Source organism: Sordaria macrospora, chromosome 1 (genome assembly GCF_033870435.1).
Source record: "Sordaria macrospora chromosome 1, complete sequence".
In the NCBI taxonomy this organism is placed as follows: Eukaryota; Fungi; Ascomycota; class Sordariomycetes; order Sordariales; family Sordariaceae; genus Sordaria; species Sordaria macrospora.
The window spans coordinates 7,927,567-7,943,895 of record NC_089371.1 but is presented as its reverse complement, the minus strand read 5'-3'; the positions used below and the strand labels follow the sequence as shown (position 1 = coordinate 7,943,895).

The 16,329-nt window shown below is 53.0% G+C and overlaps 7 protein-coding genes across 7 annotated transcripts; 5 read left to right on the top strand and 2 right to left on the bottom strand.

The window, feature by feature from the left end:
• Positions 1–241: 241 nt before the first annotated feature.
• On the top strand, positions 242–1,852 carry SMAC4_00437 (uncharacterized protein). The gene is made up of 4 exons (XM_003351842.2): positions 242–314; positions 402–853; positions 1,005–1,227; positions 1,294–1,852. The coding sequence occupies exons 1-4, from the start codon at positions 284–286 to the stop codon at positions 1,317–1,319; spliced, it is 732 nt and encodes a 243-aa protein (XP_003351890.1). The 5' UTR covers positions 242–283; the 3' UTR covers positions 1,320–1,852.
• A 374-nt stretch (positions 1,853–2,226) lies between these two features.
• SMAC4_00436 (uncharacterized protein) lies at positions 2,227–5,670 on the top strand. The gene is made up of 6 exons (XM_024655497.2): positions 2,227–3,574; positions 3,635–3,949; positions 4,012–4,269; positions 4,323–4,382; positions 4,434–4,497; positions 4,555–5,670. The coding sequence occupies exons 1-6, from the start codon at positions 2,907–2,909 to the stop codon at positions 5,488–5,490; spliced, it is 2,301 nt and encodes a 766-aa protein (XP_024511017.1). The 5' UTR covers positions 2,227–2,906; the 3' UTR covers positions 5,491–5,670.
• Positions 5,671–6,125: 455 nt separating this feature from the next.
• SMAC4_00435 (uncharacterized protein) lies at positions 6,126–6,449 on the top strand (the record flags this gene model as incomplete). The annotated part of the gene is made up of 1 exon (XM_003351840.2): positions 6,126–6,449. The coding sequence occupies one exon, from the start codon at positions 6,126–6,128 to the stop codon at positions 6,447–6,449; it is 324 nt and encodes a 107-aa protein (XP_003351888.2).
• A 518-nt stretch (positions 6,450–6,967) lies between these two features.
• On the top strand, positions 6,968–7,777 carry SMAC4_00434 (uncharacterized protein; the record flags this gene model as incomplete). Its single annotated transcript, XM_066089430.1, has 1 exon — positions 6,968–7,777. One exon carries the CDS (start codon positions 6,968–6,970, stop codon positions 7,775–7,777), a length of 810 nt encoding a protein of 269 aa, XP_065945873.1.
• A 452-nt stretch (positions 7,778–8,229) lies between these two features.
• Positions 8,230–11,298, bottom strand: SMAC4_00433 (uncharacterized protein; the record flags this gene model as incomplete). Its single annotated transcript, XM_003351838.2, has 2 exons — positions 11,168–11,298; positions 8,230–11,107 (listed from the first exon to the last, which is right to left on the bottom strand). Exons 1-2 carry the CDS (start codon positions 11,182–11,184, stop codon positions 8,230–8,232), a joined length of 2,895 nt encoding a protein of 964 aa, XP_003351886.2. The 5' UTR covers positions 11,185–11,298.
• Positions 11,299–11,385: 87 nt separating this feature from the next.
• On the top strand, positions 11,386–13,128 carry SMAC4_00432 (uncharacterized protein). The gene is made up of 4 exons (XM_003351837.2): positions 11,386–11,860; positions 11,955–12,619; positions 12,672–12,772; positions 12,829–13,128. The coding sequence occupies exons 1-4, from the start codon at positions 11,796–11,798 to the stop codon at positions 12,955–12,957; spliced, it is 960 nt and encodes a 319-aa protein (XP_003351885.1). The 5' UTR covers positions 11,386–11,795; the 3' UTR covers positions 12,958–13,128.
• Positions 13,129–13,232: 104 nt separating this feature from the next.
• SMAC4_00431 (uncharacterized protein) lies at positions 13,233–15,714 on the bottom strand. The gene is made up of 6 exons (XM_003351836.2): positions 15,455–15,714; positions 15,228–15,316; positions 14,914–15,109; positions 14,641–14,802; positions 14,380–14,567; positions 13,233–14,301 (listed from the first exon to the last, which is right to left on the bottom strand). Exons 1-6 carry the CDS (start codon positions 15,607–15,609, stop codon positions 13,259–13,261), a joined length of 1,833 nt encoding a protein of 610 aa, XP_003351884.1. The 5' UTR covers positions 15,610–15,714; the 3' UTR covers positions 13,233–13,258.
• Between the last annotated feature and the right edge of the window lie 615 nt (positions 15,715–16,329).

Genomic DNA, 16,329 nt, shown 5'->3' with positions numbered 1-16,329 from the left:
TCTCCAATGTCAAAGTCCTTCTTTGGCAGTCGCGAGCTGGAGGTGACATTGAAGACTTCTTGGCGCCAAGGTGGGGCCTTTTTCCCGCTCTTCGACTGGCGCTGATTGAAACTTTTCCAGCGTCTTTGCTGAACGAAGCTCTCAGGCTCGAGATCGATCCACGTGACATCCAGGTACTCCGGTAAAGTGCCGGGTCAACCCGTTCCGTTAAAACCTCAATTCGACCTTGAAGCTGCTCAGCAACGTCACTAACAGCCACCCCACGTCCATCCCCTCATCCACAATGGCGTCGCGTCTGGCCAGAACTGCTGTCGGTGAGTAGATTGAGCTCTCGGACGGCCATGTCGGGCGCAAAGACAACCCAGAGACAGTCGCTGACCCGGGCGCATCCAATTCCTTAGGGGCTGCCCGCCTCCGGCCCAGCGTCGTCCCCCGCGTCCTCCCCGCGCTCAGCACCGTCGCTAGCCCCCGCTACTCGTCCGGCCTCCCCGCCGAGGACCCCAAGACCAAGGCCCAGTCCATCATCGACTCCCTTCCCGGCAGCAACCTCATGTCCAAGACCGCCATCCTCTCCTCCGCCGCCGGTCTCTCCATCTACGCCATCTCCAACGAGTACTATGTCATGAACGAGGAGACCGTCGTCGCCTTCTGCTTGCTCTCCGTCTGGGGTGGTCTCATCAAGTTCGGTGGTCCCCTCTACAAGAAGTGGGCCGATGAGCAGTCCGACAAGATCAAGAACATCTTGAACTCTGCCCGTGCCGACCACACTCAGGCCGTCAAGACCCGTATCCAGGACGTCCAGCAGATGTCTAGTGTCATCGACTACACCAAGACTCTCTTTGCTGTTTCCAAGGTAGGCGCTACCAGGATGGGAATTCGGAGTTGGGGATTGGGACCCCGTATGATGCAGGGGGTTTTGCAGATGGATAGGAGGACGCCATAGGATATAAGGGTGGATGGGGGAACCATGGCAAAAGAAAAGAGGCTGACATGGCCTTTAATAGGAAACCGCCAAGCTTGAGGCTGAGGCCTATGAGCTCGAGCAGCGCACCGCTCTCGCCGCCGAGGCCAAGACTGTCCTCGACTCCTGGGTCCGCTACGAGGGCCAGGTCAAGCAGCGCCAGCAGAAGGAGCTCGCCCAGAGCGTTATCGCCAAGGTCCAGAAGGAGCTCGAGAACCCCAAGGTCCTCAAGCAGATCCTTGACCAGTCCGTTGCTGACGTTGAGAGTACGTTTTTCTCACATCCCCGAACATGTGGAAATTCATTGAAAACATACTGACATGCATATACAGAGATCGTTGCCTCTGCCAAGGCTTAAGTACACTATCCGTTAGACTTGCAAGCGAGGTCCCCTTTGTATCAGTGTCCGTCAAAGACCGTGTGAAATAGGCAATACAACTTCTTCGTCTCTATCGGCCCTACTCGACCTTTTACGCATTTATGAAATTCGATATGCCTCCCGAGTTGCCTCATGGATTTTTTTCTCTGGGCGGTGCGGCTTCACGTTGCAGGAAGTCTTGGCTCTGGAAACTGGCAGTTTTGGGGGTCATCAAACTGGGCAAGCCGGGACTTGGAGGAACGGTTGTTTCTATTGCCTGAGTTACGTGGATGCGAAAGTGCCGGATCTTCTTTGTGGCCACCATCAATGGCTCTGCTCGACCAACGCGCTGTCGAAAATGCCACAGGAGGTTTCCAGTTCGGATCAACAGTTCTGCTGTAAACTGATATGGAAGGGGATACTCTGAAAATACGGTGGGTTGTGTAAGTCATCTCATCCAAGCTGCACCTCCGTCACCTTAGACATGGGTACAAGTGATATGCGAACGCTTCGATACAATAAAAGCTTTGGTACACCTTGGGACTTGCCATTTGAGTGTTGCGATGTACAAAGCGGTGCTGGCCCAGACCTTTCTCCGCTTTGGGGAGGAGCGTTGTAGGCTTCAGCAGGTCAGCTCGCACCGGTCCTCTCAAGAACGTGGAACTTCCTCCATGTTACCTTGACGAGTTTCAATCGGATGTACTACTTGACTACATGTTCCCCAGTTTGACAGATGTTACTATGAACAGCATCTGTTTGAATTGGCAAAGGCAAATATCCTACGAAGGTGAGGAGGGGCTTGAAGCTATTTCGTTGCTTGTATGACGAAAGCTGCTGGCGAGCTTGAATGATAGCAGCTTAATGGGGTTTTGAGTGTACACCCCACATTCCTTTGTTAAGTACATAGCCGATAAGCACCCAGTGCCCGCTGTTTGAAGCCACCAGCGCCTAACAGATAAGAACCCCGATACGCACCAATCGAGGCTTTGAGGCTCTGGATGTTCAAGCTTGGATGTGGGGTGCATGTCCCAAGCTCGGCAAGCTTCCATGTCTGGAGTCTCGCCCTGCCGTCCGTCGCTTGTGAATGGGTGGAACCAACCGGTCTTGTTTCATCGTCATTTGATGGAGCCGCTCTCTTTCATGGATGTCCCAGGACCCTCACGATAAAGACGCGAGGGTACTTACAACTTTATCTTTTCTACACTTTAATCATCCTTCATTCAAGTCATCGTCGACCCCGTCTGCCCCGTGTCTCACATTGTACCACATATTCCTAAGGCGTCGTTTTATGCAAGCCGCGTATCATAAGCACCCCCTTTGCCTCCTCCGCGCAACCAACTTTATTGATTTACTTTCGTCGCAAAAACAAACTACCACCGGTCTCATTTGGTGCAGATCACCTAGACGACTGCCATTAGATGAAACGTTCATCTGATTAAGCATCGCCTGACTCGACCGACTCCTCCAAACTATCTTGAAGAGAAGAACAAAGGACCGAAACTCACTTTCGTCTAAAATATCAGTTGTGGACATCAGACCGGTCCTGTCCTTGATATCGAACGCTAAAACGACTGGCCGGGAAAAGGCATGGTGATGGGGGATCAGTCGGGCCGTCGACACCAGCGCGCGCTCCGCATCCAGGAACCCGATCTGGAAGAAAGAAGACCTCTTCTGCCTCGACGGACAACGACAACCGGAACTCAAGATGGCCACCAATTTCACTCACTTGACGGCCAAGCATACACTTGTTGGGACAACCACACCCAACTACCAGTTTACACCAACATCCATCGGATCCGTCGGGATATCATCTCGGTGGTGGAGGACTATCTGAGCCTGGATCAACTCCGCGATGTCCGCATCAACATATCCGTCGTCCGGCCACTGGTGGACAAGTTCTATGAGCAAGACGACATCTCGATAGTCTATTGCTTGCTGGTCAACCGCGCGCAGTTCCTGAACGAGCAGTCTCATCTCAACAATCGGCAAAATGTCAACTACACACGCGCCATGCTATGTGAACTAATAGCCACCCGTATCCTCCGGAGATACAATGAGCATTACGAGGGCCCAGAAGGTCTGTTGGTGCTGGCGCAGATTCTTATTGCTGGCTTTGAGCCGTTCCAGAATGCCCCGCCAGAGATTCGTCAGGAGGTACATGCCCCGACCGCATGGCATAAAACGCTGCCTGCTCTTGAGGTGGCCATCTTGAGTGAGGCTAAGATCTTTTTGAGCTCGACATCATGCCAGAAAATGTAAGTTATGAGAACGAAGTCTTACGGACTCAGTGGGCATGAGGGCTGACATAAGAGTAGTGTGGACGCCATCTATGAGGGACGGGTTATCTACAGTCCTTCCAGTTTCCTGGACCTGATCCCTGATCGATACAAGCAGAAGCCAATATCTTTGTATGACCCTAGGGATGCGCCTTTGTTGAATCAGTACCGTCTGATCGTACCGAGGACGCGGAATATCTTGGAAATCATCCAGTTCATCATCCTTCTGGCGCTCTATCTTGCATTCATGTCCGAAAGAGAGGCAGGTCGTGTAACCACACTGGAAGTCTGCTTCACGGTGTATGCCTTCGGCTGGGTACTCGATCAGTTTGCAACAATCCTTGAACATGGCTGGTACGTAAACACTTCTTCGTCGCTCCTTCAAAAAAAGAGACGTCCCATTAACTCGTCCACAGGCATGTGTACACTCAAAATTTGTGGTCGTTCCTCGATGTCACGTTCGCTTCCATCTACTGGGTCTACCTTATCCTGCGTGTATACGGATGGCAAACTCATGACCAGGAGCTAGGACAACAAGCTCTTGACGTGCTGGCTATGGGCGCACCGGTGCTTATTCCTCGCTTGGCGTTCAATTTGCTCTCCGACAACATTCTTTTCCTGTCCCTTCGGTCCATGATGGCCGACTTTTCTCTACTTACTGTGCTAGCTGGCTGGTAAGCTGTTGTGCTTGTAATGTTACCGTTCTCATGTGCTAACATCTTCATAGGTGTTTCTTCGGATTCCTGTTGTCCCTTGTTTGGCTTGGAAACCATCAGTTCTCTTGGGTGTAAGTCTCGTTTCGGGCCACTGTTCTTATCATTCACTAACTCCTCTATAGGACAATCAGTAAATGGATGATTTACATTTGGTTCGGGCTCGATGGATCGGGCATCCACCATTCGGTAGGTCTCTCCCTCTTATGCCTACATGGTCTGGGATGTAGTCTAACACAAGATTAGATCGACTTCCACAAATATCTAGGACCAGCCCTAATGGTCATGTTCGCCTTCCTCGGCAACACACTATTCCTCACTATCCTTGTGTCGATGCTTTCAAACACCTTCAGCACCATCGTCAGCAACGCAACCGCCGAAATCCAGTTCCGCCATGCCGTGCTGACCCTTGAAGGAGTCAAAGGCGACGCCATATTCGCTTACCAACCCCCCTTCAACATACTCGCCGTCTTCGTCCTCATCCCCCTCAAATGGTTCGTTACCCCGCGCTGGTTCCACAAAATTCACGTCGCGAGCGTGCGATTCCTTAATCTTCCTCTCCTGCTCGTGATCGCCCTGGTCGAGCGTCGCGTTCTACCCCCTATCACCTCGCCAGCAGAAACACCAGCAGAGAGGCCATCAGTCAACTCATGCTCCTCTTCCACCTCCTCCTCGAACCCCCGACGTACCAAAGGCAAAGGCGTGCGCTTCTGGAACAAGTGGCGCATCACCGTGCACAGCGACATAGAGACCGTTTTCGAAGTCCCGCCACCGGATTCCGTGCTTGAGCAAATCGCCGCCGACGACTACCTCACGAAACATTTGATCCGACGACAGTTCGTTCGTGGAAACACGGTGGAAGCACTTCCCAAGCCACTGGCCAAAGACACAAACACGAACAAGAAACAGCCACCTAGTCGTCGCGACAGCATCGCCCCGTTCCCAGGCCTGAGGGCGGAGTTGCAGGGCGTGTTGAGCGAGAGTGACGAGATGAGCGCTATCACCGCGAGGCTGGAGGCTTTGGAGCAGAGTACGAGGAGGATAGAGCTCATGCTAAGGAAACTTACGGGCGGGTTGGACGATGATAAGGATGACACGGCTATTGACGATACAGAGAGCCCGATTCATGATGAGGAGGAGGAAGGGGAGGAGGGGGCGGTGTCGCAGGCTACTACTATGTGATGAATGGAGCTCTAGGGTGATGATGGAAGGAGAATGAGTTGTATAGCTATGAAGTATGAATAGAACAGCGGTTTGATAATGGCCAACGAGGGCAAACTAATGCGCATCATGATGCATGCATGCATCATGAAACTTACTGCTTTCACGACCAAGACCTAGACAGGCAAACAGATGGAAGTCGAAGGGACCGAGGCCGCTCAAGACAGGAGTACGATGGCTCAGTTCAGTTCGTAGGAAAATCTTGAGGCATATCTAGAGGGGTTGTTTGGTGTCATCAGTAGGTCTGTGATCATATCAGTGCTAGGTAAAACGTGATGTTCTGTTTTCAGGAGTTTCAGTATCATCAAAACCCCAAACCTGATCAACATTTGGGAACCATCTGGTAGATTTCTGTTGGTCACTCCTCGCTTCAACAGATAGTTTTGCATCATTACAGTTTGCATTTCTTCCACCGATTCCACTTCCGCATAAGTAAACCACACCTTCGGGCTCCAATACCAATATAAATCTTCCATAGACCCGATCAACCCTTCCCTCCTCGGTATACCCACTGCATGCAGTTAACAACACCAGAACCACACACTATCAAGAATCCACCACATCTTTCCTTCTCCCGAGTCCCGACTTTCAGCAAGATGTCCGCCCCCGACACATACGCCATCGCCATCGCCACCCCACACCGAGGAGGAGAAGTCCCCATTACCTTCCTCTGCGGACACACCTCCCATAAAGGCAGAACTTATGAGCAGGTTGTTCCGAGCCTGAGCCTGGGCGCCTCCATCATCTCCAAAGTCTTACCGGGTCTGGTAATGGTACCACCTTATCCAAATGACAATGCGCCGGTTCCGTGTAAGGTATGTAGAGAGAATAAGGTGTGGGAGTATGACTGGAGGAGAAGGGTGTGGGTTAAGAAGGTGAAGAACGTGAAGAAGGTGAAGAAGGATGTAAGTTGTGAGTGAGGTTGAGGAGCTTGGAGATAGTGGTTTGGGCTAGGATGTGTTGTTTGAATCGGAATTACATTGGTTTTACGAGTCGACGATAAAATGCCGAGTCCTTTTGCAAATTCAGGTTTAATAATATTGACGCAAGTATTCTTTTTCTTTTCATGATGCCTTGTGAAGAGAGTGACTTACTCGGCTGGTCGTTCTTTCCGTCTTTACTTTCACACACGCACACAACTCTTATCACGTGCCAAGGCCAAGCGAGCATTTATCCGAAACTAAAAGGGAACTGCGTGAAAAATTCTGATTCTTTCAGTCAGCGGTGCAAAACGACCTACCTTACCTAAACTGGTCAAAAATTGAAGCAATCCTCAACGTTGTTGTCGCCAAACATCGACATCTGATTGTTTCAATTCTTGAACCTTCTGCGAAACATATTTCGGTCAAGAAGAACAATACCTCTACCGGTCACCTATTTAACCAACCAACCAACATCAACAATCACATAAGGAATACACCCACCAAACGCCGCCACCATGCTCCCAACACCCGACACCTCCCACGTGCCCTACAACCGCGTCTACGAGCCAGCCGAGGACTCCTTCCTGCTACTCGACACGCTTTCGTCCCCCTCCGAAACCGCCTTTCTCTCATCCCGTTTTTCTTCTCCCACCCCTTCTTCCCCCTCCTCCCCCAACCCCGGCGCCCCTTTAATCCTCGAAGTCGGCCCGGGCTCCGGCGTAGTAATCGCCTTCCTAACCGCCCACGCCTCCACCATCTTCGGCACCCCTCACGTGCTCACAACCGCAATTGATGTATCCCCATTTGCTTGCGCCGCCACCGACCTCACCGTGCGCAAAGCTATCACTGAAAACACTTCCACCTCGGGACATTGGACATCACCAATCCAAGGCGATCTTGTCACCCCCCTTCGCGGCGGGTCGGTGGACGTATTGGTGTTTAACCCGCCTTACGTCCCGACCCCCGAGCTCCCGTCGCCTCCGGCCGCGCCGCTGCAGGAGTTGAGAGAGAAAACGACGTTTGAAGAGGACTCGCATTTGTTGGAGCTGACGTATGCGGGGGGGAAAGATGGGATGGAGACCACGGATAGACTAATTGAGGCGTTGCCAAGGGTGTTGAGCGCGCGCGGGGTGGCGTATATTTTGCTTTGTGCGCAGAATAAGCCCGAGGAGGTTAAGGGGAGGATTCGAGCTATGGGTGCTGGTACGAGTGCTGGTGAGGGGGAGGGGATGGGAGAGGGCGAGGGATGGAAGGCGGAGACGGTGGGGACTAGTGGGAAGCAGGCGGGTTGGGAGAAGTTGCAGATTGTGAGGGTTTGGAGGTAATTTGAGGGATGGGATGGAAGGGAAGGAGGGGGGTTATATTTAGGTTGAGGACGGCCAGAGGTGGTTTTTGAGGAGAAGACGGAGGATGGGGATGACAATGGGAGGGAAAAGGGTGATGGACGATAGGTTGCTCCAACACGAAGACGGAACTGATATTAGCAGAAATTAGAGAATGCAATGCGGGAGATCATAGGGAATGAAGAAATATGCAAATGCCGTTTTAACTAAATTCCAACTCCGAAGATGAGAAAAGTTGCCCTATTTTACCATACGAGAGGAGTGGCATCAACACCCGTCCACCCCTTCTCTTCTCTATGTCAGACATGGTATGTATGTTATGTATGTGCTGCACAGATTTCAGAGCCATCTACTCCTTCTGCCTACAATACCCTTCCTCTGTCCGCCGCCCATCTTGATGACGCTTACGTTTATCAACACCGACGATTCAGGACTTAAGAAACATGCACAAAAGCACGCTTCTTGATCGCCTTATTCTCCTCGTTCTCCTCCTCCCACTTCTCATCAACATAATCCTTCACGCTCTTATGCTGCAACTGCATGCCCACGACCTTGAGCGCCGCAATGTTGTATCCCATCTCGTCCTTCTGGCGCTTGAGGGCGCCACGCAAGTTGGTGCGGATGCCATCCAACATGGCGCGCATCGTCTTGCTCGCCACGATCTGCTTGTGGTGGGTCTTGAGCATGAAGAACAGGATGCGGCAAGTAAGCGGGATGTTCATGGAGCGCATGGCAAAGATGTTGAGGAAGGTGAAGAGCATGGGAACGGTGGCGAAGGGCAGAACGAGCAGGGCGTCGTGCAGGGCAGACGCCTTGATCTTCTGCAGCACATTCATGACGTGCTGCTCGGCGCTGATGTTGCCGAGCGCCATGAAGAGCACGTTGCGCTGCGGCGGCGCCACGTTGGGGTTCTGCTGCTTGGCCTCCTCCCACTCCTTGATGGCGTTGAGGTCGGCCATGCCGAGCTCGAGCGCCTCGGCGATTCGCTCACCGGCCATGAGCGTCTCGACCGTCTGCTTGGACGCGGCACCGACTTCGCGGTTCTCGTCCGCGGCGTCGGGGTCTTGCTCGAGCGAGGTGGTGAGCGTACTCTCGTACAGCTCTTCGATCTCCTTCTCACGCTCTTCCTCGAGGAAGATCTGCTCGTCCGTCTCCTCCCATACGCGGATGCTCTTGTCGTGACTGGCACTGATGAGGAACTGGCCGCTGTGGGCGACGGCAATGGCCCAGATCTCGCCGTGATGGCCGTCGATTCTCTGGATCTGCTCGAACTTGTCGGCATCCCAGTACTTGATGGTGCGGTCCTTGGAGGCACTGAAGAAGTGGTGGCCGTTGCCGTCCGAATTGTGAGGAACGAAAGCGACTTGGAGGATGGAGTCCTGGTGACCGAAGAGAGCCTTGTGGCAGTCACCGAAATCGAGACCCCAGATTCTGATATTCTTGTCGGCGGAACTTGTGACGATAAGCTTGTTGTCGTAGGAGATGTCCATGCTGAGGACGGGCAGCTTGTGGCCGTAAAGGTTGAGGTAAAGCTTGAGGGAGTCGACGAAGAAGACCTTGACGGTGCTGTCGAGAAGAGCGACGGCAAGCAGCTTCGCGTCGGGGGAGAACGTTAGACTCAGGATATCGTCCGATACCTTGAGAATCTTGGACTGGACAAGCTTGAGCTTAGGGGTTGTTCTTGAGGTGCCAAGAACTTGTTCCTGAACGATCTTGAAGTCCCAGAATTTGGCCGTCTTGTCAGCACCACCAGACACAACGGACTTGCCGTCGGGGTGGACTTGTAGTGACCAGATAGCATGGCCCTCATGGGCATTGACGCTCTCTAATAGAGATGCCGAAGCCACATCGTAAAGCTGAAGCTCGCCCTCCTTGGTTCCAACCACAACGACCTTGTCGCCGGGCAGGAAGGAACAGCAGAGAGCGTAGCCGCACTCAAATGTCCTGATGCATGTGTTGGTCTTGATGTTCCAGATCTTGAGCGAGCCGTTCGCTGCCGAAGCCAGCATCTTGTCGTCTGAGCTGATGGAGAGGGCACGAATGTCTGTTCGGTGTCCGGGAAGCTCTACCGCAAGGGCTTTGTTGTAGTCTGGCGCATCACCCTTGGACTTGAGCTTGTCCTTTCCAACAATCGTATATGTCTCGAGCAGGTTGTTTGTGCCACCAACAAGGAGCTGGAGGTCCTTGGTTCCTTGACTGAGGGCCCAAGCAACCGACCGAACCTTGCCTGTTGTACGAACGATGACGTGCTGCACAAAGACGTCGGAGATGTCTGCTTTTGAGATATCGTCGGCCTTGTCGTCCTCCTCTTCCGCCTCCGCCTCCTTCTTGCCCTTCTTCGCAGCCAGCTCCCTTCTTCTTCTGCGCTTCCTTGCCAAGCTCTTCTTGATTTCGGATTCGTTTCGTATCCTCCAAATCTCGACAGACTTCTCGACGCCATGTACCGCAAAATAGTCGCGACGGGGGTGGAAGATGACCTCGGCGGCCCTTTCTTTGCTCGAACGGTGTAGTGTGCCGCGGTCGTGGAGGAAGTTGATTGCTTGCGAGAGATCGACCTTGCGTGCTGACGAAGCGAGTCCTGCTACATCCAAAGCCCATACCCTCATCTCGCCGTCGTTACCCGCTGTGACGCACCCGCTCAGGTCAGGCGAAACACCGAGCGCCCAGCACTCGCCGCTGTTCTGTGCCACATGGGTCTCGATACAATGCCGTGATGAGAGATCCCAGAGCTTGATGAGCGCATCCTTGCCGGTCGTCAAGAGGAAACCTTCTGTCGCGTCGTTGTCCAGGACCATGGCCTGCTCTTCGTCGTCGCCGCCCTCGGGTATTGTCGGCTCGGGCTCGATAAACCGCAGTCCTGTGATCTGATCCTTGTGTCCTCGTAGCTTGTACTGGCCGACTTCGGCGACCAAATCCCAAACGATTACATCTGTATCCTTTGCGCCACTGGCCAGGCGCACTCCGGACTTGTCGAAGGCCAGTTGTGTGATTGCCGACTTGTGTCCATTGAAGCTGACGATGACGGTGGAGATCTTGCTATCCCACAGCCTGATGCTGCCGTCCTCGTAGCCGACGGCATATACGTCGGGGTCGGTCTTACTCTGGGCGATGGCGGTGACTTGGGCCTTGCAGTTCTCGTCCTTCCAGCGGTTGAGGAGCTCGCCCTTCTTGATATCCCAGGTTAGAACCTCATTGTTGGCGGCGACAATGGCCTGGCCGGCGCCGGTGCCAGACTTTTCCTTGGAGGAGGTCCAGACGAGATTCGAGGAGCTGGTTGCGACGACGCCGAAGGACTTGGAGGGCTCGAACTTGCTGTTGGATCCATGTGTATTAGAGATGTCATCAGGCGAGACAACGATTTGGAAAACTTACAGGTATGATTTGACCATATTTGCGACAATTGGACAGCCTAGTACTGGTACAAGATGCTGGTCCAAAATAACATGCGCAAGGTCTCTGAGGATTCAATGTCCACTATCACAATCGTAGTGTCGCCGCTGCAGTTAGTGGGTTGCCGTCCCTGAACTTTTTTTTTGGCGTTGCCCGCCGGCAAGCGATAAGATAAGAACTTGGTTCGTTCCATTCATCAGCCACTGCCTGCCGCCCAGTCGACTACCAGTCTGTCCGCTGTGGCTGGCCCGGCCCCTGTCTGAAAGTGGCCCCCCGGTCCGCCGCATCGTCTCACGGCCTGGACGGGTTCTGCGGGGCAGTTTTCAGGCTTGGCGGCATGTCTCCCGGAGCCAGAGTGGAGCCAAAGTGCTGAAGCCTGGAGCCAGCAACGTCAGCCAGCCAGCCTTCCATGTCGCCCCGAAGCGAGAGGACCTGACCTGTAGCACTGCCCGCCCGTGCTAAGGTGACCGCTCTAACAGCTCCCGTCAGCTACCTACCTATCACGGCCCCACCCCCGACACTTGAACCAACACGCAACTGACCGGACCCGGCTTCAACATCTCGACGGCGCCGGATACCTATATACACTGCACAAGGAATTGCAGGCACCATGTTGCTCCTCGACTACCAGAACGTCCTGATCCAGGCGGTGCTCACCGAGCGTTTCGCTCCTGGGTATGTTTTGACCATGGCGCAGTGCGCACCTGTCCGCCGCCCCTGAACTCTTGCGCTGACGCTACCGACCGCCGTCGTCACCGCGCATTTCCAGAGCTTCCCCCGTCAACATCGACCAGACTGTCTCCGACTTTGACGGCGTCGTCTTCCACATCTCCACCCCCGAATCCAAGACCAAGATCCTCGTCTCCCTCCAAATCCGATGCTTCAAGGACCTTGTTCGCTACGGCGCTGAGCAGGTCCTCAACCGCGAATATGGCGACCTTGTTGTCCCTCCCGAAGCCGGCTATGACTTCTCCATCCAGGTCGACCTCGAGAACCTCCCCGCCGAACAGGAGGCTCGCGATGCCCTCGTCATGAAGATTGCCCTGCTGAAGCGCAATGCCATGGCCGCACCCTTCGAGCAGGCCTACCAGGAACACTACGCCCTGAGGGAGGAAGCTTCCAAGTTTACATCCGAGGAGGCGCCACAGGGTGTCCGGGAGGGTGGAGAGGTCAAGGCTATTCACTACCGAGAAGAGGAGGCTATCTACGTCAAGGCCAGCCACGACCGTGTGACCGTCATATTCAGCACCATCTTTAGGGAAGAAACGGACAGAGTATTCGGCAAGGTCTTTATCCAGGAATTCGTCGATGCCCGGCGCAGAGCCATCCAGAACGCTCCCCAGGTTCTGTTCCGTAACGATCCTCCCCTCGAGCTCCAGAATGTTCCCGGGGTCAAGAATACCGGTACAGGCGAGATTGGTTATGTCACTTTTGGTATGCCGCCCCATACCATGAAGCTGTCTCTAGGCTTGACTAACAGTAGCAGTGTTGTTCCCTCGCCATCTCACTCCCCAGCGGATGCCCGATGTTATTTCCCACATTCAGACCTTCCGTGACTACTTCCATTATCACATCAAGGCCTCCAAGGTAAGTGCATTGGGGGATGTGGTGGGCAGAGATCCCCTTCTGACATGTCGTCCCAGGCTTATATCCACTCGCGTATGCGGAAACGCACCGCCGACTTCCTCCAGGTTCTCCGGAGAGCCAGGCCCGATACCGAAGAAAAGGAGAAGAAGACAGCAAGTGGAAGGACGTTCAAGACTGGCGCTTAAGGAGCTTATTCAGCGGTTTGTGTATCAAGTTGCGGTGCCTTTACTTGAAAATTCCTCATGGCAGCAGTCTATCGGCAAAGGCGGCCGAAGATGACCACTTACAGCTATCCAATACAGACGACAATATTAATCACTATCCTAATCATTCTACTCGGTCTCGGTCTCTCTGGCGGACTTGGTCTTGTGCCTGTTGTATATACTTGGGCTAGACCACAAAGTGGCTACAGGCCCAATGTAAGTGATGATAATAACCCTTAGCTGACTCTATTATTTAATTAGACAGCCCCTACTACCATCCCCCTCAATGCGACCACGGCCTTGACTTATACTTTGGATTCTCCTCCGGCCTCCTCTCCCACGGAAACTCAATCTCCTCCAGATTTAAATACCAACTCGGATCGCCCTCCGTCTGCGTCAAGCTCCACCCATTTCCCAACCACCCCAACCCATTCCTACTTCCACTCCCGCTCTCCGTGTCCTCCACACTCTCATAAACCCAATCCTCCCACCTCGGACTCCTGAACGTCTCAACAGCATGCTGTGTACTCCCCGGCCACAGCGCCACGATCCTATCCCCCACTCCCCCCTGGCTCCGATACCAACTCTTGCATTTATCCAGATGCACGGTATCCTTGAAATACGCATCCACGAACTGCACAAAATCTTTCACCCTTTCAGGCTTGGGCTCCATGGACGCGTAATCCTCCTTTTGCAACTTGCGGATGACTGAAACGACGTAGTCCACCTGCGCCTCCAGGATCCGGTTCAAGCTGCCGAACCCGATGGTCGTGTTGGGCCCGAACAGCATCAGGTAGTTGGGAAACCCGTCGACGGCCACGGCGAGGTAAGATTCCGGGTGTGAAGACCAGCGCGAGGACAGCGTGAGGCCGTTGCGCCCCACGATGGGAAAGGGGGGCGAGGTGCAGGCTTGGAAGCCCGTGGCGAAGACGATCACGTCTGCATCTACTTCTACTTGCTTTTGTTTGTCTTCTGTGGTGGTAGTGGTGGTGGTAGTAGTAAGGGCGATGCCGGTGGCAGTGATGTGCGAGATCGGATCGTGGATCGCTGTCACGTTGGGTTGTTGGAGGGCTTCAAGGTATCCCTTTCCTGGCGTGAGGCGGCGGCAACCCGGTGCAAAAGCGGGGATGATCTTTGCAAGCAGGTCGGGACGCGCCGAGAGCTTGGATTCCATGTCTGCCTTGAAGAAGGCTTGGCCCTGGATGGTCGTCGGGTGGCCGGCCATGGTGGAGTTGTGAAGGGAGGTGCCGAAGTCTTCAAAGGCTTTGCGGAACTTGAGGAGAGCGGAGGGGTCGGACCGGAAGAGGACCTTTTGTTCTTCGGTGACTGTTTGGGTTGTTAGTACACTACTTGGCTGATCGAAGGTATGAACGACGGCGTGGTTTGAATAGGATGGAAACTCACACTCAGTCACTTTAGGATCCAACCTCAGATCTTCCATGGTACTATCCCCAAACGCCGACGAGATCCAGGTCGGCGATCGCATGAAGCACGAAAGCGTCGTTCCTTCGAGTTCCTGAAGCTTGGGAACGATCTGGATGGCACTGGAGCCGTTGCCTACAACAGCGATCTTCTTGTTGCGCAGGTCGTAGCTGTGTATTTTCAGTCAGCACACAGTACCGTTTCCAACTCTGCCTTCAAAATTTAGTGAGACGATTTCCTCACCTCTTATCCCAAGCCCCCGAATGCATCTTCTTTCCCTCAAACTTGTCAATCCCCGCAATATCCGGCCATCTCGGCTCGCTAAGCTGGTCACGGGCTGTGATGAGCACGTGTGCCGAATCGGTGAATATTTCTCCGGTGAGTAGGTTCTTGACTTTGATATGCCTTTTTTTTTGGGTCCCAGGTGACTAACTGTCAGCATAAGTAACTAACTAATTATCCAGCTCAGAGGGAGGTAGGATAGTATTCTGGGTATTGAGTAATTGATTGACTAACCATTTCTTCTCCCCATCATGCCACACACACTCCTCCACTTGATGCGACAACTTGATGAACCTCGTCGCTCCGAATCTCTTGGCTACGTCTTGCAGGTATTTCTGGATCTCGTGGCCGGGAGCGTACAGGTTGGACCAGTTCGGGTTGGGCGCGAAGGAGAATTGGTAGGAGTGGGAGGGGATGTCGCAGGCGATGCCTTTTGGTTTGGTTGGATTTGATTAATTGTCAGTTCACCATCATCCGATGTTGGGGGTTTGTTCTGTTCTGCTTTCTTTCTGGGTATGTATCTTGAGGTTCAGTTGTTACATACGTACCTGGATACGTGTTCACCCACCATGTCCCCCCAATTCCTTCGTATTTCTCATAAACCACTAGTTCGACATTTCGTAGTTTCTCTGGTATTCTTCACAATCACAACACATTTATAAAATACTTGTTAGTAGTCTCTTTTTGTGGTGTTGCAAAAGCAAAACTTCATCAACCTGATTGGAAGCAGCGGAGAGGTAGAGGTAGGTAGAGTGAGGAGGTAGTTCTAGCTCACCTAATCGCTGCTCCAATCCCACTATACCCAGCGCCAATGACAACCACCCTCAACGGTCTGAGATTTTCCACCGGTATGTCTTTAAGTGTGAAGTTCGAAAAGGTTTTGGGGCCATCTCCGTTTATGTGCCCCTTCGTGTTCGTAGTTGTCGCCATCTTGACTGAGTGTTATCTACCTGTAGGTAGATACTTGCTGCGATGTGTTGGGTTTGTTGAAGGTTGTACCAGATCAGATCATCAACTTATCAAGGAACAAGAGAAATATGGAAGCAACTAAGGAGGATATCTTCATCTATTCATATATATATATATATATCCCCATAAATATCGTGAGCCCATATTTCTGAATTCCTACCCCTCATCCCGCAAACCCCTTTGTCGGACTTGGAACGGTTCGGTACCGGGTTTACTCAACCAAACGTGCCGCACAGCGGCAGCACGTTGGCGGTTGGCCTTGAATCTACGTTACAGTGTTCGGTGCAAGGGTCTCGTATACTTTGGGGTCATAAGAGTGGTCCTTGATGTTGTAATTCCGGGACTGTGGGATATGTATGAATGACACTGCTCTGTGGTCTGTCTGTGTGTAGTAGTTATGTAGTACGACCTAGCCTAGACCCAGTACTCCCTAGTCCCCCTTACTAAACTATTACGGAGATCGATGTTGGGACGTGGAATGAGTGCGGGAGAGGAGGTGGGAGAGGAGGTGGGAGTTATACCTACCTAGTGTACAGTGAAGAAGAGATCATGAGACTAGGCTTGTTGTTGGAGTGTGGGATATCTGCAGGTGCTGATCTAAAGCGGTATACGTGTACATCATAAGGGACAAGAGAGGACTAGACAAATGGAAATGGGAACTTGTAAGCGGCGAGAGTTACT